The 27,452-nt window shown below is 55.4% G+C and overlaps 1 protein-coding gene across 2 annotated transcripts in view; it reads left to right on the top strand.

Moving 5' to 3' along the window:
- The first annotated feature begins 522 nt into the window (after positions 1-522).
- The window catches only part of Plxnd1 (plexin D1), a 39,961-nt gene continuing 13,031 nt past the window's right edge, over positions 523-27,452 (top strand). Inside the window, exons 1-14 of one of the 2 annotated variants that reach the window (XR_015685585.1) lie at positions 523-1,996; positions 14,506-14,682; positions 16,735-16,866; positions 17,055-17,155; positions 17,239-17,368; positions 18,532-18,709; positions 18,801-18,909; positions 19,221-19,323; positions 22,749-22,853; positions 25,073-25,162; positions 25,361-25,454; positions 25,895-26,049; positions 26,560-26,711; positions 27,282-27,381. Coding sequence is in view for 1 of the 2 variants with exons in the window: in NM_001395052.2 (NP_001381981.2) it covers positions 680-1,996; positions 14,506-14,682; positions 16,735-16,866; positions 17,055-17,155; positions 17,239-17,368; positions 18,532-18,709; positions 18,801-18,909; positions 19,221-19,323; positions 22,749-22,853; positions 25,073-25,162; positions 25,361-25,454; positions 25,895-26,049; positions 26,560-26,711; positions 27,282-27,381 (2,943 nt within the window). In the remaining variant the exon portion in view is untranslated. 2 annotated transcript variants of the gene reach the window in all.

Raw genomic sequence — 27,452 nt, 5'->3', positions numbered from 1 at the left:
GCTGTGGCCAGAAGGGGTAGGTGGGCTGAGGGGAAATGGAGGTCTTTAGGGGCAAGGAGAGGAAAAGATAGAGAGGGAGAGCTGCGGGAACAGAAAGGAAAAAAAGAGAGAGAAACACAGATGAGGGAGAGGGTGTGACGCGGGAGAGGCACGGGGCGGAGTTGACTGGATCAGAGTAGAGGAGTCGGAGAGATTGAGAGAGCGAAACTCTGAGCTGCGGTGGAAGGCAAACCGGAGCCCAGAAACAGAAGAGGAAAAGGACTAGAACGAGGAGAAAGAGGAAGGATAACAAACAAGCGTGAGGAAGACATTCCATGTGGTGGCCAGGAACCAGGGAAGTGGCAGGCAACTTGGGACTGCCGGAGTAACGGCCAGCAGCGACCCCGGACCGCGGGGCGGGGCCCGGGGCGTGGCCCGGGGGCGTGGCCCAGGGCTAAAGGGCGTGGACCAAGCGGCTGGGACAGGGATGGACTGTGGGCGTGGCCTCCACGGAGCCGCCCCCGGGCTGAGCGCCGCGCCAGAGTCGGGCCGGGGCGCCGGGGCCGGGGGCGGCAGGCGCGGGCAGGAAGCGCCTCGCGGCCCGGGCCCGCCCCCCGCCTCTCGCCGCCTCCGAGCTCCCGGCTCCCGGCCGCGCCGCGCCCCATGCACTCGCCGCGCCGCGCAGCCCGCGCTCGCCTGGATGGCTCCTCGCGCCGCGGGCGGCGCACCCCCTAGCGCCCGGGCCGCTGCGGCGGTCCCCTTGCCTCCGCGCTCTCACTCGCGGTGCCCCGGTCTGCTGCCGCTGCCTCTGCTGCTGCTGCTTGGGGCGGCACGGGCGGGCGCCCTAGAGATACAGCGCCGCTTCCCCTCGCCCACGCCCACCAACAACTTCGCCCTGGACGGCACGGCGGGCACCGTATACCTGGCGGCGGTGAACCGCCTGTACCAGCTGTCCGGTGCCAACTTGAGCCTGGAGGCCGAGGCGACCGTGGGTCCGGTGCCGGACAGCCCGCTGTGTCACGCCCCGCAGCTCCCGCAGGCCTCGTGCGAGCACCCGCGGCGCCTCACGGACAACTACAACAAAATCTTGCAGTTGGACCCGGGCCAGGGTCTGGTGGTCGCGTGCGGCTCCATCTACCAGGGTCTGTGCCAACTGAGGCGCCGGGGCAACATCTCAGCCCTGGCTGTGAGCTTTCCGCCTGCCGCGCCGACCGCAGAACCGGTCACCGTGTTCCCCAGCATGCTCAACGTGGCCGCCAACCACCCCAACGCGTCCACCGTGGGACTAGTGCTGCCGCCGGCCTCCGGCACCGGGGGCAGCCGTCTGCTCGTGGGCGCCACGTACACCGGCTACGGAAGCGCTTTCTTCCCGCGCAACCGTAGCCTAGAAGACCACCGCTTCGAGAACACGCCCGAGATCTCTATCCGCTCCCTGGACGCGCGTGGAGACTTGGCTAAGCTCTTCACCTTCGACCTCAACCCGTCGGACGACAACATACTGAAGATCAAACAGGGAGCCAAGGAGCAGCACAAGCTGGGCTTCGTGCGTGCCTTCTTGCACCCGGCGGTGCCACCGCACAGCGCGCATCCCTACGCGTACCTGGCGCTCAACAGCGAGGCGCGTGCGGGCGATAAAGACAGCCAGGCGCGCAGCCTGCTGGCGCGCATCTGCCTGCCCCGCGGCGCGGGTGGCGACGCCAAGAAGCTCACCGAGTCCTACATCCAACTGGGCTTGCAGTGCGCGGGCGGCGCGGGCCGGGGTGACCTCTACAGCCGCCTCGTGTCGGTCTTCCCCGCGCGCGAGCAGTTCTTCGCTGTCTTCGAGCGGCCCCAGGGCACCCCAGGTGCCCGCAACGCCCCGGCCGCGCTCTGCGCCTTCCGCTTCGCCGACGTGCAGGCCGCCATTCGTGCAGCGCGCACCGCCTGCTTTGTGGAGCCGGCGCCGGACGTGGTGGCGGTGCTGGACAGCGTGGTTCAGGGCACCGGACCGGCCTGCGAGAGCAAACGCAACATACAGGTAAGCCATGGACCCGAAGAGTGAGTTGGGATACAGTATGCACGCAGATGTCCCAGAGGATTGATGCTGGCCCGGGAGCGTACTGGGTCACAGGTGCACACACCTAAGTGGGGAGGTCTAGGTTGTCAAGATACCCAGGTGTTCCCCCAAGACAGCGCACCTACAAATCAGCTCTGCAGGGGGCGGGGGCACAGGTGCGTGCTGAACCGAGAGAGGGAGTGACACCAAGAGTGTGTTTAGGGAGACTGCGGGTACCCTTAGGACATACCTCTGCACCCTGGCAGATGTGTGATGGGTGTGGCACCTGGTCCTGAAGATAAAGAGAGGGTGGGATGGAAGGGCTGAGTATGTGACAGGGACACTCATCGGAGACCCCAAGAGTGTAGACATGCAGGGATGTAGACTCCTGGTGGGAGTCTGTGCCAGGGGACTCTGGTATTTGGGAAGTGTGATTGGTTCCCTGGAGAGGCCACCTGGTTGGCAAACAGGTGTGTGCTCGAGGCCACTCAACACATAGCAGCTGAGCATCTAGCAGGTGGCATGGCAGACCTGTGAATACAAATGTTGTGGACCTAAGCCAACCATTCTCAACATGTGGGTTGTGACCTCTGTGGAGTCAAGCAACCCTTTCACAGGGGTTGCATTGTCCTGCATATCATCGTGATTCATAACGGTAGCAAAATTACAGTTATGAAGTAGTAGCAACGAAATAATTTTATAGTCGGAGATCACCACAACTGCATTAGAGGGTCACAGCGTTAGGAAGATTGAGAACCATAGACCAGTGTGTCATGTGTCAGATGTCTTCAACAAATGCCTGTCCTCGTCCCTTTGTACATACAGATGAAGAAATGGGTGTTAAGTTTTAGGGGATGCTCAGAGTCCAACAGTTGAAAAGTAGCAGAGGTGGGACTTGAACACAAGCTGTCCGGTCCCAGCGTGTGTCCATGGTGCTGGGGCTTTGCTGCCTTACAGATGTGGAGTGGGGGGCGTCCAGGCAGCCCAGGACAAATGGAGCCACTGAAGATGGAAAGGAGTCTTTGGCAGGGGTCTTTGGCGGAGAACTATAGGGCTGAGAGTGAGGTGGGGTCTCAGGATGGGCAAGAGAGCCAGGTTAGGGGATCACCAAGTGAATTGGCCTTGGGTACAGCCAGTCCCCTCAAATCATTTCACAGCAGAACTCTCTTTCCATTCCCCCAAAGATACTGAGTTTACAAAGGGCTAAGCCCAGCCTTCTGTGCTCACTGAGGCTCCCTGCCTTGTCTCTTTCTCTGTGGTCCTCAGGGGCAGCAAGACGATCCCGTGGGCGTGCCCAACACTGGGGCTTTGAGCAAGCCCAGATTCCTTCTCTTGGCAAAGACTCCCTCAGCCGCCTACCACCCTGCCGATTGACCCCTTACAAGAAAGGTCATAGCGGGTGAGAGGCAGACGGACTATCTGAAGCGTGTAGCTTGTAGCCCTACCACCCGGCGGGGTCAGACCCTGTGCAGACTGCAGGGTGAGGGCAGCCACCCTTCTTCTCTATGGAGCCACAACCTTGCCATGGCTGTGTCTGACTGGATCTGAGGACTGGGAGTGTAGGAAAAGGGAAGCTCTGTGGGCAAGGGAGGCAGCCCTTTGTGGGCCCCTAGCCGATGAAGGGTTCTGCGGGATTCCTCAGGCTGCTCTCCCCTCCCCCTCCAGTTAGTTGTGTCCTGATTCCCACGGTCCTTGGTGCCCCCCTGGGCCGGCACAGTGACTCACCCAGCTGAAGGCAGCTGGATTGTCAGTCTCCCTATGGGGGCAGGGCCTCTACAGGGAAAATAGCCCCAGGGCAATGTATTTAAGGTCTGCTCCTCACCCCAAGGACACAGTCTCTCTTCTAGGGCCCTTCTAGATTAGGCTGTTCCCTTCTCCCCACCAATTCCCAGCTGTGGACACAGGCTAGGCCTACCAGAAGGATCTGCAGCAGGACAGGGTGCTGCCAAGCTGTTGCCCTCTCCCCTGCGCTGGCTTGAAGTCCCTCAGTGCCTGGCTGTGTGGCCTTGATGGGGCAACAACAGAACCTTCTGACGCCTCAGTTTGCTCCCTAATGTTAGGGCAATGCACAGTCTTCCCACAGAGGCATTAGGACCATGAACACCATCTTCCCACAGAGGACCAAATGAGCAAGTTAACCGCAAAGTCAAGCACTTAGTGCCTAGCCCACAGCAGTCATTGGTCGGTTCTGCTGTTCTCACCCCTGGGGATGTAGTTAGCTCTCAGCTGGGTCCCAGGCTGTCCTGAGGAAATGTCCTAGTCAGGTCTGTTCTGTAGCTATGACTATCTACACCCGCAGCCCTGTGTAGGTCCCTGAACATTTACCAAACCCCCAATGTTACGAGACCCCTGTTTTCCTGTCCTAAGTGGAGTCATCGCCAGAGCACCTCAGGTCAATGTGGGCACTGGCACACACACACTACCCATTGCCAAGCACAGGAGTTGGTAATTGCGTGATCTAGAAAGCCCACGATGGCTGGCAGGGAGGAGGGACACAGAAGGAACAGCAGTCAAGATGCTCAGGGTAAGATACTCTCTGAAGTTTGCCCTGAGCTGGCCCTTCATCCTTTGCTCTCTACACAGGGCAACAGGCTGGACCTGTGCCTCCGCCATGGCCAGCCAGGACCCTGAAGGCTGGACGTGTCCAGCACCGGGTGGAAGGATAGAAGGTAGTTAGGTGCGATTTTCTTCCTCACACCACAGTGTGCTTGGAGGGAAAGCATGTTGGGCAGTTGTAGGCTATGGTAGAGACAGAGGCGGGGAATGACAAGGTGAAGTTGGCGGGGTACGACTCCCTTCTCTGAATCTGTTGCCTGTAAATGACCATGACATGTACTTAAGTTGCAGGACAGCACAGCAAATGCCAGGTCTGTTCCCCCCCTCCCCCCGCCATGGTGTCTTTTTATAGTAATAGCAGAGGAAAAAAAAGAAAACCCAGGCAGTTTTTAAAGCAGGCGTACAGTGGGTGGCACAGGCACGGCTCAGGAAGGTATTTTCTACACCAATTTCAGGGCTGAGATGGCAGGTGGTGGCGAAGGGAGAGAGCTTCTGAGACAGGCTTTAGGTTTGGGAAAGGGTTTGAAGTCAGCACCCTGGGTCAAGGAGGCAAGCAGAGACCCTTGTGGGATTTAGGAGAGGGCCTGGCTGTGATCACCACCCTGGAAAGACAGGTGGAGCATCTAAGAATGTCTGGCTCCCATGTACCTAGGGACAAAGTTGACAGAGCTTTGCCCTACCCTGCCCTTACGCTGTGTAATCCAGGGCCAGTCAGTTACCCTCTCTGTGCCTCATGCTTCCTCGTTCTAATGGAAAGTCTGTGTCTCCTTTCAAAGATGTGGGTCAAAAAAAAAAATTCCCATATGCTGCACCCAGGAAATGGCAGGTGCAGGTACCAGGGGGAGAAAATACATCTGAGCACAGAACGCTGGTGTGTGGAACAGACAGCAGGTGCTCAGGAGAGGGTGGGCTAGGCTCTTGCAGCTGATGAGCTCACACCAGGCTCTGAGGGAGCCAGGATAAAGCAGAGAACTATGGTGAGAGTGTAGGCAGGCCCTATCCCCAGAGGAGCTCAGTGGGGTGTGCAGACTGAAAGCTAGCCAGGCCAATGCCTGCTGTGCACCAACTCAGGAGGGTGGGGCAACCAAGGAAGCTGAGGCCTCTGTTGGTTGGTTGGTTGGTTTGTTTGTTTTGTGGGGTGTGTTGGGCAGACCCAAAACCTGATGCCTGCTAATGGGGAAAGTAGTCACTGCTTGTCACTGCCTCATTCTCACTACCCACACTCAGTCCCCACAGTGAGGTTTACAGTGGGGGAAACTGAGAGAAACCCAGAGAGGGCAAGGGACTTGCCCAAGGTCATGCAGCCTTCATTGAAGGATGGCTGGTCAGCTGAGAGCCCTGGGCTCAGGCTGCTTGGGTTCTCCCATGGCTGGAATGAGGTCATTTGGGCAAGTCCCTGGTGGGGGCTGGATACCACAGCTCCTGAGAGATAGATGGGTGGGGTGAAACCATTGAGCATGTGCAGAAGGGCACAGGCAGGGCACAGAGGAGGCCTGAGAGGAGCTGGCTGTACTTTTCTCTGAAAATGCAGCATCTTAGCCAGGTGCCACCTCAACACTTGGGAGGCCGGGAACAGGAGGGTTGTAAGTTAGACGCCAGCTTGAACTGTTGTAAGGACACCTTGTCCCAAACCAAAACCAAAACTAAAACCAAAAGTGAAGGAACAGGAACAGTGCCCCTTCTCTGGAAAGGGATGAGAGCCCCAGCCCCTGGGAGTGTGTAAATGTGTTTATAGACTGTAGGAACGCAGACTAGGCAAGTTCCTTTTGGTTTTTCCAGTGGGGTCCTGAGTCACTTGTGTTGGGGACAGACTGCAGAGACTACTCAGGGAAGTGTAGGTGGATCTCATGACCCAGGACACAGTCATGGCAGAGACCATCTCTACTTTGCAGTCTGGGTATCCTTGTTCATGAGTCTAGGGAGCTAGTGTGTGGCTCAAGTTCTGATGCTGCTGCAGGATCTGAGCTAGACCATGTCTTGACAGAGTCCCTCACTCAGCCACCAAAAATGCAAATGTCTCTTTGTAATTAGTGAGTTTGTCCTGTGCCAGGCATTTGCAAAGCACCTTAAAACCCAACTCTCCCTGCCTGAGGCAATAAGATGGCATTTATGTATGTCTACATTGATACACACGATGAAGAAGCCACAGGTCAGTGTCCTGCGTCTGCCTCTGTCACTCTAAGACAGGGTCTCTCATGGAACTAGGGGCGTATTTGCCTAGACTGCTGACTGAGCTCCGAGTGTTCTCCTGCCTCAGCTTCCCAGGGCTGAGATCATAGGTGCAAGTAGCCGTACCTACTGTTCATGTGGCGCAGGAGATCTGCACACAGAGCCTTGTTCTTATGCATTGAGCACTTTAAAAAAGGAAGACATTTTAAAGGTGGGAAATAGGAACCTAAGAATGACCTAAGGTGGCAGTGAGCACTCCCAGGAGGGCTGCAGAATTGCCCCAGTCTAGAGTCAGAACCTTTCAGCCACTCCCAGATGTGGGGCTTCTGCCCCTCCCTTGGGCTGCCATCTTTGGTGGCTTGTCACGTCCCAAATCTTAATTCCTAGAGGCATCCTTTAGGGAAGGCACTATGCTTGTTTCGTGGCCCAAAAAGAGGAGGCATAGACCCTATCCTGGTGTCCCAGAATCCCAGAAAACTCAGAACCACACTACCCTGTACTGAGCCTCATCCAAGAATAGGAGCGCTCCCTGGAGGTGGCAGCTCTGGACGGCACTTGGAGGATGGCTCGACAGGAAAGGAAGGAATCATGGCAGGGACAAGGTGGTGGTGTGGTGGCTGACTTAGCCAGCAGGGCTGAGACTGAGAACATAGGGTCTTGTCTGTGGACCAAGTTCTTAGATACCATTCTGCTGGCCCTGCAGAGCCTGTGGCTTTAGAGGGTGAGGACACATGGTTCACTTGGCTCTGGAAAGGTCCTAGCTGCTACCAGGTGCTGGCCCGTTTCCCCTGTGATGGCTGCCCCAGGTGATTCCCAGGGCCTTTCCAGCTCCTGACAATGGTGTGATCATTGCCATGGAAACCAGCTGTCCCTAAGTGGGGACAACCTCAAGAGTATCTCTGAGAGACAAAACAGGGACCAAGCTACTCCAGAACAGAGCTTCCTCTTGTTAAAATCCACATTGGGGCCACCCAGGTGGGCATCTGGTAGCCCCACTGAAGTGGCTTCTTCTGGTGCTGACGCGTGATGTCCCCAAGATCCCAGGCAGCCAGGCTTTTGCTCTCCCAATGCACTATCCTCAGCCCAAAACCCTATAAATCACATAAGATGGAGGATGGAGGAAGGAAGCCTGCCTGCGGCTCTAGTCCAAGGTCTAGGCAGCCCCAGAGGGCCGATCACAGAGGCACTTTAGGCCCAATCAGTAAATAACAGAGCTGCAGGTAGTAACCTTGAGTGGAGGCCTCAGGCTGGAGCCGTGCTGGGCGCTGGCTAACTGCCTGAATGGGTCATCTCAGCCTTGTTTGCAAGCCATGCTGCAGTGCCGTGGGCCTCAGTTTCTCCAGCTGGCACTCAAGGGCTTTCTAGCTCCAAGTAGCTGTGATGGCAGCAGCTGTGGGGAGCTGACCTGCCTGGAGCCGAGGAACCCCCCAAGTGTGTCAGTACCCAAGGGACAGCTATGGAAGGCCAGAGAGGAGGGAGGCTGTGCTGTAGAGGAGGTGTGAGACTCAGTCTGTTCCCTCAAGGGACCAGTAGTGCCCGGCCCAGGAGACACAGCTGGACCCCTGCAGTGAGGAGAAGCAGAAAGCCATCTAGCTGGAGGAGGCCTGCTTACTGGAGCTAGCTGGGGGCAGGGCATTGGGCTGGGGAGAGACACAGTGCTGCTTAGACCACACCACACTGTGTTCCTTGGGGACAAGTTGGAGGGGGGTTGCTGGGGACTGGGCCAGGCTAGGGAATGAGAAACAGCCTGGAGAAGGGGGGAGCTGGGTGACTGGCTGGCTGTGGTCACCATCTGAATAAGCCATGCAGGGTTCAGGCAGCAGCCACTCAGGCTTCCGAACCTGGACTGTGCAGGATGCTAGCCCAAGAACCCATGCAGACTTCTGACTGCTGTAGGTGCCCAGTGGTCATCGGCAGGGCTTCCCCATTCTTGGGCACCCCAACCCTATTGTTGCCCCCAAAGCCACCTGGGAACATTTACTGAGCAGCTGCGAGTAGCACTTCTAGTAGTCCTGTGTGGCAGGTGCTGTTACTGTCCCAGTTGAGGAAGCCAGCCAATGACTGGGCTGTATGTCTTAAGGAAGTCCCTGCCCACCTCTGTGCTGGGTATCTCTGGCAGCTGCTGGAGTATCTTGATGGCCTTGGGAGGTGCATGGGCTTCTGGACCAGAACAGTTTCCTCTAAGAGAACCTTCCAGAACAGTCTGTCATCTCCTCCCCTGGCCAGAGCTGATACATAGTAGGTTTAAGGAATCTTTGTGCCTCAGTTTGCCCTCAAGTGAAGCACTGCTTATGTGGATCCACCATCTTCCGAAGGACAGCATGGGCTGAAGCTGGGCAGGGGGGTGGGGTGGGGCTTAAGGGTGGATTTCTTGGAGGTGAAGTCTGCTTCTGATATCCGTGCAAGCTCCAGATAATTTCTTTTATTCCTGAGACAAATATTAACGCCAAGGGCAGAGGGTCCCAACTGCCTGGGCTCTGCAGGAAGCCGCTGCCTGCTGAGGTTGCCTTTCCTCCTGGGTCTGCCACCCCCACATCCCCATGAGAACCCTGCCCCATCCAGCCTGGATCCCTGTCCTTATCCTTCTACTGAGTTCACAGCTTGGGAGTCTAGGAGGTGTGGCCCCACATGGGGCAGAACACAGATCTCAGACCAGCCACAGGTCAGGGTCACTTTAGCAAGCCCTTGATGGTTTATGTTTATACTGACTGGAGGCTGTTGAACAGCAGAGAGGTCACGGCCTACTCTGCAGCTGTGTGTGTGTGTGTGTGTGTGTGTGTGTGTGTGTGTGTGTGTGTGTGTGTGTTTTAATAAGCATCATATTTGAACTAATTTTCAATTTAAAGGACTTAAGTTGTGAAGGCAGGAAGGGCAGCCCTCCCCCATGTCCCTCTCCCCTTTGCTGGCATCCCGCACTACCACAATACACACAGTATTGGGCCCCCTCTGACTCTCAGCTAAGCTGCAGAAGCTCCCAGTGGGATGGGGTGTGGCTCTCACAGATCCCCTGTCTTACAGACTCCACCCCAGAACAGCAGAGAAGAAACTCTCTCATTGGCTGCTGTCAGGGTGGTTGAGAGGGGAGCTCAGTAGCCTTTGTCACCCCACAGTCAGCTATGTGACACTTCTGAACAATTGCAAACCTTCCATTCTGGGCCTCAGATAGGAAGGTGTCCCTAGGCCAGGGCCAACTGCACAGTAGGAACCCAGTGACCATGGTTGCCGTGTCTCATCCTCCTCTGAGTGCCTACTGTGGAGGTGTGGAGGTCTGGCAGGGTCTGTGGGCAGGATATGACAGGCATACTGTAAGCCCTCCTGTAGCCGGCTTCCTGGGAGAGAAGAGCTGTATTCAGCTGCAATTACTGAAGGAGTGAAATCAATAGGGCAGCCCTTTAATGGAGAGTGGGCAGCACTGAGCTGGGCCCCAGGAGGCAGCTGGCTCGATAGGGAGGGGCTGTGTGCTCTCAAGGAAGAGCTAAAATCAGTGGCCATTACCTACCCCATTTCAGGGAGTGATAAACTGAGGCTCTTACAGGAAACAGAGCTAGCTGCTAGCTTTTGTCTTGCCCCAAACACCTGCCTGCCCTGTGCTACCCACACAATAGGTAGACCTTGAACTGTATTCTTTTCTTGCTCTTCCAGCACCCCTGTATTGCTGTGTTGCTGAATATTGCTTTCCATCGCTCTGCTTAGAAAAGAAGCAGCTGAATATAATCTTTACACCTTAGTCAAAATTAATTTCCCTTCTTTAGTAAGTATTCACCCATGAGCATTCCAAAGGGACCCATCATGCATATGATACACCCAAATAAATAGAAGTGCTGGCCGTGACAGTATTGTCTCTCTCTCTCTCTCTCTCTCTCTCTCTCTCTCTCTCTCTCTCTCTCTCTCTCTCTCTCTCTCACACACACACACACACACACACACACACACACACACACACACACACACAGAGACAGACAGAGAGACCGGGGGTGGGGAAGTGCATAGGGTATGTACACCTGCATGTGGCCAGAGGACAACCTTGGGTGTCTTCCTCACAGGCTTCTCAAAGTAGGCCAGGCTCGCTGGCCAGTGAAGTGCAAGGACCCCCAGGCCACAGCCACCTCCAGGAGTCCAAGCCAGTGCCACCAAACTCACTGGTTTTTGTTTGCTCTAATCATGGTTTCGGGGATTAACCTCAGGTCTTCATACCTTCAGAGCAAGCACTTGTCCAATGGAGCCATCTTCTCGTCCCTGGACTTATTTTTTTAAGAGTTGCATATTAATTGACCAGAGCCTTGAGAGCTGGGTTACCAGGAGAGGAAGCATAGTGGAGTTGTGGCCTGAGGGGCCAGGTGCTGGCTGCTAAGGGTAGGACCAAGAGAGTGGTGTGGGACATGGGTGGGATGTTTCAAGAACTGCAGAGAAACCGTGTGGTTGGCCTAAAGTAGGGGTAGCAGGCAGAATGGAGGGGACCTGAGCATTGGGCAGGGTGAAATCCCTCTGCACACAGGACAGTACAGCCGTGTCTCGGGATCGGGACAGTGGTGTGCTGTGTCCCAGTGAGCTAGGAATAGGCTGGGGCTGTGTGGGCCACTTCAGTGAATGAGGTGCTAGGGGAGAAATTCCAGGCTGTGGGGCCCATGCCCCTGATCACTAAATTCTGCAAGGCCACCCTCAGGGCCTCTGTGGGTGTCCCAGCCCTGCTCCTGCTTGAGCCACTTGTAGTCTGAGGGCTCCCAGCCCAGGCAGGCAGCCTCCCTTCCCTCCACATAGATCATTCCAGCCCCTGTTGCTCACTTCTCCTTTAAAAGAAAAAAAAAAAGCTTTTTTTTTTAGATTTTATTTTTAGGATAAGAGAAAAAAAAGGTTGGGGGAAAGGCTTTTTCGAAAATTCCTTCAGCACAGAATTAATGGCTTGTGAACGTCAGGGCGGGCTGCGGGAGTCAGTTCCCGGCCTTTCCATAGCCTCCCCTCTCATCGTGGCCCACAAATCACCCAGCCTACCACTGGCTTTGCCTTTCCCAGGACCCGCACGCTGACTGGACAGCCAGGCAGGGCTCAGCAGAGAACCCAGAGCCAACCCCAGGGGGTCTCCCAGAGCTCACATCCCACAGCAGGGGCTTACAATTTTAATTTAAAAACCAACTTATTTAATGATGCAACAAAGTAATCTGTATTCAGTGAAAGTTATGTAAGTGGTGGAAGACCAGGGTCTCAGTGGGATGGGACAGCTGTAGCCCTTGTATCCCAGGACAGCTGGGGAGGAGCCCAGCCTGGGGTCAGCTCAGAACCCACGGCTAAGGTCACCTCAGCTCACATCCAGGACAAAGCTCAGGTCAGGAATCAGAGTGTACAGTGACTCTGTTTGCACAGTCTCGCATACTCTCTCTCGGTCAGCCAAGGTCTAAGAATATTAAATGGAAAATTCCAGAAATAAACAATTCGTAATCTTGAAACGGCCTGCTGTGCTGAGTACCACGATGAAGTCTTGTGGCGTCCATCCCTACCCTGCATCTGAGTCTGGGCTCCGTCCACCGTTTCCACCCTGCCTAAGTTACCCACCTGGTAGCTGCCCAGTAGTCATGGTTACTGATCTCCTGTCCCCAAATGCCAGGGTTTTGTTTGCACGGCCCTTATTTTTCTTAAATTGCAAATACATGGTGGTGGCAATGTAATATATCACAAAAAGTCATGATGCGCCTACTTTGGGAGAAAGAGTGGAAATTCTTGACTTGAAGCTGCCAGGGTCTGTGGTCAGTGAGATTGTGAAGCAGAGCCCACACTTACTGCGCTCCGTTGTGGTATCTTGCGATTGTTCCATTACTGCGTCTCCTACAGAGACGACTGATAAACTTATAGGGAGATACATACCAAACTGTGTATATAGGAGTTGGTCCCTGTGTTTTCTGACATCCCCCAGAGGACTTGGGATATGTTCTGGTCAGGCACTGCTGTGCCACAACCTGATAGACAGCGACCGGAGCAGAGATGCTGGCCCTGAGACAGGACCAGCTTGTGAGGTAGATACACGTTAGATGGCTAGAATGGAAACCTAAGGGAGCTGAGAGCTGCCGTCAGAGAAGCCCCACTGAGGTGACCGAGGCCACAAGCTTAGGAGTAGGCAGCTTCTGTGTGTGGGGCAAATGTTCTGCCATTAACTCCATCACAGTACCTCAGACTCCACCCATGTAGGAGCATTGTGTCTGGAGGTCAGAGGACAACTTTCAGGAGACCATTCTCACCTTCCACTTGAGGCAGTGACTCTTTGCTTGCTTATGTGAAGTTGGGATGAGTCTCCTGTCTCTGCCTACCATCGCTCCAGAAGAGTGCTGGGGTCACAGATGTGCACTGGCCTTTTTGGAGTCCACAGACACACTCAGGTCATTAGTCCCCAGCACCCCCATCCCCATTTACCTTTCTTTTTATTTTAATTCATTTTTTAGTTTTTACTTTTAGTTTTTATTTACATTAATGCCATACAAAATATTTTGATCATACTCTTTCCCTTCCCCAATTCCTCCCAGATCTTCCCAATCTCTCTACCCACCCAGGTCTTCTCTCTCCTACTAGCTTGGAACTGACCAAGCAGCCATGATGGCTGGCTCGTAGTTCCCTGGGAACCCACCCGTCTGCCCCTGCTGCACCGGGATCCCGCCAGTGCAGCACTGTATCTGGCTTTCTAACTCTGGTCATCATGCTTGTATGACAAGTACTTTACCGACTGAGCCTTCAAATCCATTCTGTTACTGGATTAGCACCAGTCATAGCTGAGACCCGGTAGTGTCTGCTAAGTCTGTCCCAGCACCAGCTGAAGACCTTGACCTCTGCAAACTCAGTCTACCACTGAGCTTGTCTCAACTCACCAAGGAGAAGTATGTGCATATGTCCATTTTACAGCTAAGTAAACAGACTCAGAAAAGCAAAGTGACGTGCCGGGGTCACCCACAGCAATCCTCTAGGACACAATCTGCCCATTGGTTTTAGCTCAGGGCACCTCAGCTCCAACCTGTATCTGGGTGGGAGGTTTGCCCTACTCCAAAATGGTCCCAAGAAACTAGGGGACAGGAACAGATGCTAGAACTGGTGGGGAAACACAGTAGAGGTAGGTGGGACACCTCTTGGGTGTCACTTCAGTAGTGAACTAAGACAAGAATGACCTCAGTGACCAAATATGGGCTCTTCTGGCCTCTCTGCTGTGTCTGGCCAGGAGGAATGATGTGACCAGGTATGTGTCTGTGCTGTATTGCTCAGGCTGGGTTGAAATTCCCAGGGTCAGGTGACTCTCCTGTCTCAGCTTCCTCAGTGTCTGGGCCTAAAAGTGTGTACCCCTGTACGTTTAGTCTCTTAAAAGCCAAACTGGGGGCTGGGGATTTAGCTCAGTGGTAGAGCGCTTACCTAGGAAGCGCAAGGCCCTGGGTTCGATCCCCAGCTCCGAAAAAAAAAAAAAAAGAACCAAAAAAAAAAAAAAAAAAAAAAAAAAGCCAAACTGGCCAGACCCTTGGCCAGCATGTCTTGCCTTCCTTCCTCCCTTCATCCCTTTCTCCCTCCCTCCATCCCCCCCCCACACCCAGTCTTGTCCCCATACATCTTAAACACCAGCCATCTCCTAGGAGTAGCTGTGTCATCCAAGGTCAAGGCTTGACCCGAGTAGCATCTGGAGATCTATTTAGCCGGGCCTCCGCTGGGAGCAGGGGTGTTCAAGCAGGGTCTGAGAGCTGAGATCCGCCTGTGTGGACAGGCAGGGAGCCAGAGAAGGTTCTAGAGCTGCCTTGTCCCCACAGCTGCAGCCGGAGCAGCTGGACTGTGGAGCAGCCCACCTTCAGCACCCACTGACCATCCTGCAGCCACTGAGGGCATCGCCGGTGTTCCGTGCTCCAGGGCTCACGGCCGTGGCTGTGGCCAATGCTAACAACTACACAGCTGTCTTTCTGGGCACTGCCACGGGGAGGCTCCTCAAGGTAAGCATGCGGGACTGGAGCTCCCTGGGGTGGGCCACAGAGGGCCAGAGTCACTCTGCCTTCTTCAGTTTTCCCTCTAGGCCTCCCCAGTGGCTTGTGACGAGGGAAGGAAGTGGCCTGAGTGATGTCTGCCTCTGCTTTCGGCATCTCCCAGCCTGGGGCTCCGCAGACAGCGTCTTCACCTTTGCTGTGTACTTGCTCCCTCAGGGCCTCTGTTTCCCTTCTGGCTGCAGTTGTTGGGGGACTTCAATGAGGGACACAACAGCCCTGCTGGCTATCACCTCAGGGGTCCAGTGTTTGGATTAACCATGAGGTCTATCACCTTGCAAGTCCCAGAGCTAAGGGAGGGCAAGGAGCTTCTCCTCTTACCTCAGAGCAGACTGAACACCCCTGTCCACCACCTCTCCACTTCTCTGTGGGGAAAGTCAGTCTTCCAGCCAGGCCCAGCCTAATTGACTCAAGAGTCCATAATTTAATTCCCTTTGGCAGCTGCCTGGGTCGGGGTGGGGTGGGGCTTGGGCCCCACAGGTCTGGAACTACCTGTGGTGCCTAGGGAGAGCACAGGGCCCCACGCCTGCCTGCCGGTTACTCAGCTTCAGCTCACCAGGGTTCGGCTGTGTGGTCAGATGACTGGTTTCTGCCTTTAAGTGTTACTACTCGACGACGTGTGACCTGAGGACATAGCTTGTCTCCCTGTCCAGTGAGGGAATGAGCAGAGCAGCACTGTGGTCAGAGCCCTCTCCCCTTCTACCCATAAAGTTGCAGCCATTAGGCACCTACTGTTTACACAGTGTCTCAGGGTACTTCACAGGCTTCACCTAGTTCTTTAGCTCTCACATCAAGCCAAGGATTCTATTCCACAGAAGCAGGCCGCCGAGGTCCTCTGTGAGAGGCGACTACCCCCAGAGTGACCAGATAGCTAGAAATGGGGTCGTTGCTTTTCACCTTCAGTTGATTTCTGTGTGCCATGCTTGGGGTCGAATACAGGGCCTTAGCGATGAGCAGGTTGGTGTCTCTCCTGCCAGCCCTCTCTCTATTTGGAACGTCTATCTTAACCCTCAGCTGGGGCCCCAGGACTCAGTGGACACTGAGGAAGTGGATATGACTTGGCATCTGTTTGGCGTCTGGGGTAGGCGGGTGTAGTGTGAGCCCCTGCTAGCATCCCAAGAGGCTTCCTGGCAACATCTCAGAGGGCAAGCCTGAGCCAGGAAGGACTTGGGGAGGGCACAGCGTTGACCTGGTACACCCCAGAATAAAAAGGATAGTGGTACTGTCAGGAAGATGTGTATCAAACGTGAGGCAGGCCTGGATGGGCAAGGCGTGTAATGTATAGACAGTGGGAGTAAAGTGAGAGCGAGGTAGGGGTGTGGCTAGAGGTGTGGCTAGGGGTGTGGCTAGGTAGATCATCAAGGCATCGAATGCCACAGCCAGTTTCTTCTGGTAGGGAACCTCTGCAGGTTTTAGAAACCCAGAGGAAGGTGAGTGGGCGGCCTCAAAGGTGTTTAGACCGCCAACTTTTATCCCCTGATTAACATCTTGGATACTTGGACACCCAGCCTGCGGAGACAGAGGAGAACACAGACCTTGGAGAGCCACGCAGAGGGGCCTGGGCCCTTGCCCAGGACTGCTGCTTGCCATCTCTCTTATCCCCACAGTTCTGCGGGACTATGCTCATCCTGACTCTTATTTACTAGGGAAACTGAGGCTCAGGGTGGGAAACAACTCATTTGGATTGTACATGAGTGCATGTCAGAAACAGAATCCAAGCCTTGCTAGTAGCCATGACAACCAGCAGCCTCCCAGAGAATGAATGGCTTGGCTACAGCCCACACAGATACCTGGGGGAAATGTTGGAGTCAAGCAGGAACGGAGTTCCTGGTGGGGGCGCTGTTGAGTCAGTGAGAATGAGAGTAAGTCCACCTAGGAGCCCCGTTTTCCCTTTCACCCTGGACCATCTGAGCAGGATGGGAGAGGAGACCCCAATCCTGGAGCAGCCTGACCTTGTGGGTGGCAGTCCTGGGCACCAGTAGGTGATGGCCTTTCCTTCTACAGATCAGCCTGAATGAGAGCATGCAGGTAGTAAGCCGGCGGGTGCTGACTGTGGCCTACGGGGAGCCCGTGCACCATGTCATGCAGTTTGACCCCATGGATCCTGGTTACCTGTACCTGATGACATCCCACCAGGTAAGGAACTGTGGCCAGCCATCGTTTGCACATGCTGACCCTCCTTCCCCACCTCCGTCTTTGCTGACTCATGTCTGGGACGTGATGCTTCAAGGCTACGTTTTCCCCACATACCCTCCAGACCTAGCTACCCTAGCCTTACAAGAGAGGGTGGCACCCTTGCTCAGCTGGGCTCCCTCTGCCTGCAGATGGCCCGAGTGAAGGTGGCGGCGTGTGAGGTACACTCCACCTGCGGGGACTGTGTGGGCGCGGCCGATGCCTACTGTGGCTGGTGCACTCTGGAGACCCGGTGAGGCCCTAAGGTGATGGCAGGGCAGGGAGGGCCAGCGGGTAGTGGCCCTGGCCTAGGACCTAACCCCATGGTGCCTGCAGGTGCACATTCAAGCAGGATTGTGCCAACTCCAGCCTGCCACATTTCTGGACCAGTGCCAGTGAGGGCCCCAGCCGCTGCCCTGCCATGACAGTACTGCCGTCTGAGATTGATGTGCACCGGGACTACACGGTGAGTGCAGCCACACCAGCATAAAGCCTGGGGGCCACAGCAGAGGCCAGGCACCATCTCCATGGCTGGGCCACTTCTTCAACATTCTGCCATGGACTCTTGCGGGACTAGTCAACAGTTAGGACCATGCAACCTGAGTACTTAGCAGTGCACAGAGGACTGCTGGCATTTAAGGGGCAGTCTCTGAATGTACTGACTGGAGACACCCAGATAGAGAACACACCCTTCTTGTCTTCCTCCTGGGAGTGTTAGCGGCCATCACTTAGCCCTGATACGGGACAGACAGGGGTGGTGGCTAGTGTCAGGAGAACCATGCCTGCCCGCAGCATGGTGGGTGGCCCAGCAGCCTGGATCCCTCCCAGCTCCCTCCTCACTGACTCCTCTAAGGACAAGGCCCTCCTATGTCACCCCGAGGGGTTCCAGTGGTCCTGCCGGTCTACTCCAGCAGATCACATATCAGTCATGCTCTGGCCTCACCCCTGGGTAGCCTGGGGGTAGGCAGTCATTCATCTCCTTGTCCATTTGCATCGTACTGAGCACTTACTGTGAGCCATGCGTGTGCGTACTCTGGAGACCAACCCTTGGCCTGGGAGGAGCTGACGTGCTCTTGGAGGGGGAGAATAAGACAGGTAAAATGTAGAGGTGGCACTGCACACAGAATAGAGCAGGGCGGGGCACAAGGGTAGGCAGGGAAATGGCGCAGACCGGCCTTGTTCTGGGAGAGGGCATGGAGTGAGAATGAAGGAGAACAGCTTTATAGGAAACTCCAGTCCAAGGGCCCAAGGGTGGAAGGGAGGTCCATGTGTCTGGGGGTGGAGAATGAGGTCATAGCAACCACGTGCTGCAGAGACCTTCTGTTTTTGAGACACCATAACCCAGTCCAGCCTTGAACTTGTGGCAACCCCCCCCCCCCACCAGCTTCCCAAGCGCTGGAATTGCAGACTGTGTCTCAACACCTGGTTTGACAGAGACTTTGTGACCTCTGAGATGAGCTAAAATAGAAAAACTAAAGCCCCAGGGTGTCTTACGAGTAAACAGCCTTGAATTCCCTGAAGACAAACAGCTTTCTCAGAGACACTCAGGCAGGATCGACAGATGCTCTTTTGCAGTGGGATCTGTAAGGGGCCTGATCCGGGCCTCACCTGAGGGCATCTCTCCCCCAGGGTATGATCTTACAGATCTCAGGAAGCCTACCCAGCCTCAGCGGTATGGAGATGGCTTGTGACTACGGAAATGGCGTTCGAACAGTGGCCCGAGTACCCGGCCCTGCCTATGGTCATCAGATTGCCTATTGCAACCTCCTGCCCAGGGCCCAGTTCCCACCCTTTCCTGCTGGCCAGGGTGAGTGTCTGGCTACGGTGCCAGCCCAACGGTGGGACCCCGCCAGTGTCATGTGTAGATGAAGACTCTTGTACCTCTGGTTACTTTCCAGACCACGTGACTGTTGAGATGTCTGTCAGGGTCAAAGGACACAACATTGTCTCAGCCAATTTCACCATCTACGACTGCAGCCGGATTGGACAAGTCTACCCCCATACAGCGTGAGTGGGTGGCGGGAGGGGGAACAGGCCCCAGATTAGAGAACAGCTTCAGACTATGGAACACATAACAGACAGGATCCCACATCCTTCCTTTGCCCATAGCAAGCTTTGACCAGCCAGGCCCTTCAAACTGACACCTGACTGGCAGAGGCAGAGGGAACTAAGAGTTCACCTGTCTGTCCCTTGCATACCTCTCGTTAGTGGGGAGCTCACTACCATCTGTCCCCTTTCTCCAAGGCTCTAGGATCATCTTTCTGGGGCCCAACTAAGGGTGGGCAAGCAGAGATCTGAGGGGCTCCTTTGTCTTCCAGCTGTACCAGCTGCCTGTCGACACAGTGGCCTTGCTCCTGGTGCATCCAGCTGCACTCCTGTGTCTCCAACCAGTCTCGGTGCCAGGACTCACCAAACCCTACGGTAAGCCTTGTCTCGGGCATACCCCCCCACCCACAGCTTTTTTTTTTTTTTTTGGTTCTTTATTTCGGAGCTGGGGACCGAACCCAGGGCCTTGCGCTTCCTAGGCAAGCGCTCTACCACTGAGCTAAATCCCCAGCCCCCCACCCACAGCTTTAATACCCACTTCTCTTGTTTTTAAAGTTACTGTTGTCTCTGGCATTGTACTAACACCCCCCCACCCTCGGGCGGGGGCGGGGCCAGGGTGCTCATCACAGCATGTTCAACCAATCCCCTGTGGCTGGACAAGCGGGTTACCTCCTTCCCTCCCCTGCCTTGGAATCTCTCTGGGTTTCTCTCCAGTTCATGGAGGTGACACTTGAGGGTTACAGCTACTTCCAGAAAGCCTGAGCCAGACTGAGGCTGTGCGGTAGCTGCCTTCACCCACGGTGGATGCTAAGGGTGGAACATGTGTCTTGGACACTTGAGGCCTTTGTTCCGATGGCTTTGAGAGGAGGTGGCTTGTTCAAAGAAAGCCATCTACCTGGGAGGCAGTAGGCTTGGGCCTTGAACCCAAATCCCTCTGCCTTTCTTTGAAAGACAGAGTTGGGTACTAAGACCCCAGCCTCTGTTCCCATGATGTGTCACCTCGACCCTGAAAGGCTCCTCCCTCCCTGAAAGGGCCACACATGAAATTCCCAGACCCTGATAGGTCAGCACCTGAGGGTGCTGACCCTTAAGCCAGCCTGAGACAGCATGCAGAAACCACACCTGGCTTACAGAGTGCCCACAGAACAGGGGTTCTCACTGACAGGCCCAGAAGTGACCTAGGGCCATACTGAGAGAGGCTCTGGCTGTTGGGATATAGTGAGTCTAGGCTCACCATCCCTGTGGCTCAGGGGTTGGGGGTGTCTGGGTTATGTCATGTTCTTATCTACAACCCCAAGCTGCATACTCGGCAGGGACTTGGTGACTGCTGAAATCCAGAAGTGTCCATTGCATCTGCCTTGTACATGCCAACCACAAAGGACCAGGGGCCTCCTTACAGTTCACCAACACTCACCAAGTGCTTGTATACTTGAGTCTGTGCTAAACACTGGGGAAAGGCAGTCAGATGTAGTTCTGTCTTTCCTACCACAGGCCCAAGGTCTTAGCTTTGACCTGTGGCTGTGTGCTCCCAGGCAAGCTACTGTGTCTTTCTGTGTCTTTCTCCCTCTGTAAAGTGAAGCCCACAGCAAGGGCTAGAGTAGAGATCTGGAATTACTCCAGGAGGCACCAACCCTATACTTGGCACATAGATGATTTTAGAAGCTATGGCTACCGTGTATGGGTGACCAGGAGAGACCTCTCTTAAAAAGGATTTTGTGTGGGATCTTGACACCTGCACAGGAGCCCAAAAGCTGGGAGGTGTGTGTGGTGCTGGCTGTCAGCCTGCTCTCCCCAGGTCTGCAGCTCCTCTCCCTTAGGGCAGAAGTGGGCCGGGCCCCAGAGGGGCTGTCGTAGAGCATTACCATAATCTGGCAGGAGAAGAGGCAGCTTCACCAAGGCCTGAGTAAGACTCTGAACCAGTGCTCGACTTGGCATTTAATTAAGTGCCCGTTAGCTGTGGAGGCGCCAGGCCTCCCAGGCAGACGGCAGGCAAAGAGGGTCTGTATGTCCTCCGGGACCCCTGGCTCCTGGATGGGAGGTCCTGAAGGTTGTGCTTGCAGCCACGTGTGTGCGTAAGATCCCAGTGGCTCCCACAGGGAAGCTGCTAGGGCTGGCTTCAGGGTTGGGGTGAGAAGAGGCAGCAAGGTGCCAGGGGTTCCAGGGCCAGTGTTACCTCTGAGAGGAAAGTGTTCCTGGGCCAGCGTGATGTCAAGTTTTGGAAGCAGGATGGGAAGTGGTAACTGGATCAGAGCCTGGTGCGTTCCAAACCACCAGGAGGCACAGTGTTGGAGCCAGTGGCTGAGTGGTTTGATGGGTATTGACAGCCATCATGAACTGTGGGCTGGACCACAGCAAGTGGCAGCAGGCCAGGGGGCCCCGGTCACTGGGTCTATTGATACTTGTTGGCTTGGGGTGCCAGTGCTTGCCCTCTTGAGCTTGGTGACACTGTAGGAGTTCTGGGCACTCCCGAGGCTCCATTTTTTTTGAGAGCCTGTTTGGGTTCTAGCCACCTAGCTTTCTTCCTGGCAGTTCCAGCTAGCCAAGGAGAGGTCTGTGCCACCCATGTGAACTAGAGCAGGCTCTGCACACCTGCGTGATGGTGGCTCCTGACCTCTCCCCCTCCTGTCCACTCATCCCTGTCCTACATGTAACCTTATACACAGTTTCCCAAGCCTGCAGATCAGGTCAGCGAATGGGGAAAACCATGTGAGGCCCAGAAGCTGTCTGATGGCCTGGGTGGGAACAGGAAAGGGAAGCCCACAAGGGAAGAGCCCAGCCTGGCTTCTGGTCTTTGGAGTTAATCAGCTTGTGCTGCTGAACTCACCCTCAGGCTCCACTGGATCCAGGAGTTCAACAGTGGTTCGAGGAGCTTCTCGACAGGCTCTTCACTGGTCTAGCTTGTTTTGGGTCCCCCTTAAGGGGATTGTCCCCTGTGTGATTAGGAGCTAATAGTAATATGAAATGTCCCATGACTACTTATCTGTAATCTCAGCACCAGGGAGGCTGAAGCAGGAAAAGGCGAATTTGTGGCAAGCACATGGTGGGTGGAAGCTAGAGTGACCAATGGCAGTGGTGGTCCACATGTGTGAACCCAGTACTGAAGGCCAGCCTGTCTGAACAACATACTGAGACTGTCTCCAAAGAGAGAGGGCAAGGGGGAGAACAGAGGAAAACCAGTACCCTAGGAGAAGTGTCCTTGTCCCAGAGGGTGACCTCATGTAATACAGGTGTCCCTACCCTAATTCTTTCTTGCCCTGGCAGATGTGACCAGGAGACCCCTGGCTAGAGTGACCTTGGGGTGCATGGCTGCCCCTGGTTCCTGTGACCTCTTGACCCTGTAGGTCAGATATTGAGTCACCAATAGGTAGGACTTCAAAGCTCCAGCACAGATATGGTCCCCAGTGTCCTGCTGAGGAATGTGGAGGAAGCACAGCCACAGCCCTCACTGTCTCCTCACCTTCTCCGCCCCTGCCCCGTGTGGTTTCTTCTGTACAGTACGGTATAGTCTCTGAGAGCTACAGCGGTACTTTTTAGCCCAGATCGGGCTTAGTGTTGTGTCCTGAAAGGCCAAGTCCCAAAGATCCCAGCCATCAAGAGCTTCCCCACCCCACAATACCCAGGCACTCATGTAGCAGGAAAACTCCGCCTAGATGGAACATTTTACCTCTGCTTCCTCACCTAGAAAGTGGGGCCGTAGGCATTGCTATGGAGACTATGGCACCCTGGGGAGGCAGGACTGTCTGTCAGGGATGGTGGCTCTGAAACATCCTATTTGACCCCCTCCTGTGTTTGGTCTGCAGAGCCCCCAGGACTGTCCCCAGATCGTGCCCTCGCCCCTGGCACCTGTGCCCACGGGTGGCTCGCAAGACATCCTGGTGCCTCTGACTAAGGCCGCCTTCTTCCATGTAAGTAGAGACTGAGTGGGGTCTTTGTGAGTTTCAGACTATCCCAGAGTCCATAATGGTGGCCCAGTTTTTTTTTTCTCTGAGCCCCATTCCAGCTGTGTAAGACTTGGAGCAGGAACGCAAGGCTGATGGGGGACAGCAGGCAGCCAACAGCTGCCAAAGGAACCCTGGCCCAGGCCCCAGTCCTCCTGCCCCGGAGGCTCTCTGACATAGTGGCCCAGCCCCCTGCCTAGCCCCGAAGTCCATGGGTAGATGAGGTCCACGTGAGCTCTGCCTGCTCTGCCCAGGCCGAGCGAGACCCTGGGTGCTCCAAGCTCTGTGGAGCACACTGGCCCCAGTTCAAGGTGCCATGTCTTTCCCAGAAATGACCAGAAGAGGCCATGCCCCTAATTCCCATGGTCTAGAGGGGACAGACACTGAGGGAGGAAGTATGACCGGGGAAGGGGATGTGGCCATCCCTGCCACCCCCACCCCAGAGGAGTGTGGCAGAGAGGGGGTTGATGAGTTTTGGAAGGATGCCAGCTTTCCTAATTCCTGGGACATGCCATCTGTCACTGCCACACGGGAGTTGAGGCCCGTGACGGTTGTCACACGTGGGGGCCACGTGCCAGGCATCTGGGATGTGTCAGGGAGCCTCTATGGGGTAGGGGCTCTGGAGAGCCAGGGTGGAGCTGCCTTCCACCAAAAAGTCTATCCTCCAAGGCCTGCTGGGTCACAGGAGCAGGGCGGGGAGGCTGCAGCCCCAATGTGGCTGATTCTCTCCAGCTGTGTGGCACTCCTGGTTCATTCTCTGCTTTACCAGACACAGGACTACCCGCCCTCCATGCTACCCCACCTCCAGTGCTGTCCACCTGCTCACCTCACCCTGACCATGCTTCTAAGTCACCTGGGTCAGGACTGGGGCAGCCCCACTATAGGCTTCTCTGCCATGCGCTCGGGGACGGGACCCACCTCCAACTCTGCTCACTGGAAACAGAACCAGCATTTGGCTCTGTCAGCAGTTCTCTTTCCTGTGTTAGCTTCCGGCTAGGACCCCAGGAAGAAGAGGTTGACCTGCTTTTTTCTCAGGGTGTCACATCTGCCAACAGCAGGGGCATAAACAGGAAGTACTGGCGCATGGCCGCTGGGGCTCAGTTTGACACATGAAACCCAAGTTTATCACTCAGTAACTATTTATTGATATGACTCTTGAGGGAGCAAGATGCGACTGAAGAATTAGGCCTAGCTTAATGTGTTAACATTTATTGAGCACTTCCTGCAAGCACACATTAGACACCTGCGTGTGTAAGCCTCTAAAATAGAGCGTGTTTACTTTGTCCAGAAGACCTAGTCCCATATCCGCATGAGGTCACACAGTGAACAAGTAAAGGTGGGATTTAAAGCTGGCTTATGTGAGGTTGAACCCAAGCTTTCCGCCAACTTCTGCTGGTCTTAGGTATATAAAGGGCCCGCATCAGCTGGGATCTTGACGTGGGCAAAGGGATAGGTGCGAACCGTCTAAGCCAGCAAATAGGACATTTGACCAGCAGCACAGGGCAGGGCAGGACGGGCTTTGGGGGTAGAATAGGTCACTCAGCTCATCCCCTCACCTCTGGGGGCAGGAGCGGGTGTGAGGTATCCTGATCCAAGGAGGTCTTGGGAATCCAGGGGCTCTGCAGCTGGATTTTGGACCCTGTAGTGATTCTCATTGGTGGTAAAAAGGAGACCCACCAAGGCAGAGGCCTGGCACGTGCCACATGGAGATTGATGGGGTGCCTAGGGTTTACCACTGCAGGGCAGAGACCAGGGACTCAGCCCAAGGGTCTGGCAAAGTCTCCTGGAGCTGGGGCATCAGGAACTGGTTTAGGCCACTAGTAGTGGTTGGGAGGCTGTCAGACGCCTCTCAGAGCCATCATTCCAAACACAGAGGTCCTCACAGCCCAGGCACTGGGAACAGTCAGCGCTGCCCATAGCACAGCTATAGACCACAACTGTGGACACAGGACAGCACAGTGAGCCTGAGATGAGGCAACTCCAGGCTCAACATCCATGAGGTTCTTGGCCAGCTCTACCGAGGCTGCTAGGGTTCCTGGTATCTTTTTAGTCCCTGGCATGATGGCCAGGAAAGAGATCCTGGCAGCAAAAGCCTGGTGGAGTCCTAGCCCACCTGTCAGCCTAGAGGCTGCCGTGTTTTGATGGAGGTACGCTGTGAGTAAGGCTCCTCTGCCCTGTGTCTGCAGGGCACCTCCCTCCAGTGCAGCTTTGGGCTGGAAGAGAACTTTGAGGCTGTGTGGGCGAATGACTCGCTGGTCCGCTGCAACCAAGTGGTGGTAAGTGGCATGGCCCAGCAGGGCAGGAGAAACCCACTCGGCCTCCTTTCTCCTCTTCTTTCTCCTTCTCCTCCTCACCTTGTCTGCTTCTGCCTTTTGGTCCCCTCCCTCTGCTCTCATCCATCTTGGTGACACCCTTGCCCCCTCAAAAGACAGACCCCACCTGTCTCTCAGGTGTTGCCCTTCTTCATTTTGCAGCTGCATACAACCCAGAAGAGCCAGGTGTTTCCACTGAGCCTGAAGCTGAAGGGGCCACCTGACCGATTCCTAGATAGTCCTAACCCCATGACAGGTGAGTGTCCCATCTATCCCGTGGCCAGTGGGAGAGGCCCAGCCTTTGGGGGCTCACTGGCAGCCACAGACACTATACCCCATAGGTGGACAGCAATCACTGAGACATTCAGGCCAGCCCCTCTGCTGTGGTCAGCTCACACCAATGACTATTGTAACCTCCACAAGCTTACCTTCCTCTCTGAATCCTGTTGTCCCTGAGTCAAGTGAGGCCACAGGTCTTTACCACAAGATTGATCAGGACTAAGTGAACCTATAAATCATGTCCATAAAATGGGGGAGTCAGTAATTCCTCCACACAGAGTCCCCATGAGGAGAAGGAGTGTTGATGAAGCTGGGGGCTAGACACAGGCCAACATAGGTAGGAGCTGACAAGAACCTTATGGTGCTGACCCCAGAGTTGCCTCGCCTCGGGCTCACCTTGCTGTCCTGTGTCCACAGTTGTGGTCTACAATTGTGCTATGGGCAGCCCCGACTGTTCCCAGTGCCTGGGCCGTGAGGACCTGGGTCACCTCTGTGTTTGGAATGATGGCTGTCGTCTGAGAGGGCCCCTGCAGCCACTCTCTGGCACCTGCCCAGCTCCTGAAATCCGAGCGGTAAGCACACAACATGCCAGGCTCACACAGCATTCTTGGCTCGTAGGTTACCTCCCAGGACTATTGTCTTAATGGGGCACAGACATGTGGAGGTGGAGGTAGAGGAAGAGGAAGCTGGGGCTTCTACCCATTGATATTTCATAGCCACTCAGGAAACCTCTGACCTGGTGACAGTTGAGGATTCCCGCAACTCAGCAGCCTGATTTAGTTAGGGAGAAAAAAAAAAATCTCAGAGAAGGATTTTGATTGGTTTAGCCTGGGCCACACCTTGGCCCAATCAGCTTCTGGCTTAGATGCTGAATTCTGTGGTCAGGCGTGGCCACCAGGAACCACATGACATCATCAGCCTTGGGACCCGTGCAGCCCGGCCACCAGTTGCCCCAGGCCTCTGAACACTCTGAGCCTCCATGTCCAAGCAGAGGGTCTGTGTAACCCCACCTCCTTGGGCACATGTGACAGTGAGAGAGACACCCAGCTTCAGACCTTCACTTGCCTTGGTCCCCCTGGCAGATTGAGCCTCTGAGTGGCCCCTTGAACGGTGGGACCTTGCTGACCATCCGCGGCAAGAACCTGGGCCGTAGGCTCAGTGACGTGGCACATGGCGTGTGGATTGGCAATGTGGCCTGTGAACCCCTGGCTGACAGATACACGGTTTCAGAGGAGTGAGTGTCGTCGGGCATGGCCAACCTAATCCTTCCCCCAAACCCTGTCCCCCCACCCACCAGGCTGTGACTGGGCCTCCCCCAGTCTCTGCCTGGGCCACTCCTTTATCCTGCCAGCTCTCTGTTGCCTCCTCCAGGAAGCCCTCAGGGCTGTGCCTCCTGCCATATAAGCCTAGCTTTGATGAAAATCATTTGCTACTAGTAAAGTCTGGAGTGGGGGGTCGGGGGAGCTGATGTGGTATAAAGGTCAGGGTACAACAGCTGTACCCAAAAGGGGATGTCTGGAAGAAGGTAATTAGCTGGGTTTCCTGTTGGAAGGCTCCGGGCCAGGCTTGCAGATAAGGGCATCAGGTGGCCAGCCAGGCTAGCTGGGCAAACTGCCTGGTGGTCAGAGACCGTCTGATCTGGAGGAAGCAGCAGAGTGGCGTGCCCCTCTTGGCCAAACCCACAGTGACCGTCTACAGAGAACATTGTTGGTTTGGCATCCTGACCCCAGTGGTAATGGGAGGCAGAGGCCATGGGCAGATAGATACAGGCTCACCTTCTGCCCATGTGCCTGCCCGCCCTCAGGATCGTGTGTGCCACAGGGCCCGCCCCAGGGGCTTTCTCAGACGTGGTAACGGTGAATGTCTCCAAGGAAGGCAGGTCTCGGGAACAGTTCTCCTATGTGGTAAGTAGGCCATCACCACTCACCGTCCAGCACAGTCCCCACATGCCTGTAGCCAGAGCCTGATCCTTTCC

Source organism: Rattus norvegicus, chromosome 4 (assembly GCF_021556685.1).
Source record: "Rattus norvegicus strain SHRSP/BbbUtx chromosome 4, alternate assembly SHRSP_T2T, whole genome shotgun sequence".
Taxonomy (NCBI): Eukaryota; Metazoa; Chordata; class Mammalia; order Rodentia; family Muridae; genus Rattus; species Rattus norvegicus.
This window is presented reverse-complemented; position numbering and strand designations above follow the sequence as displayed.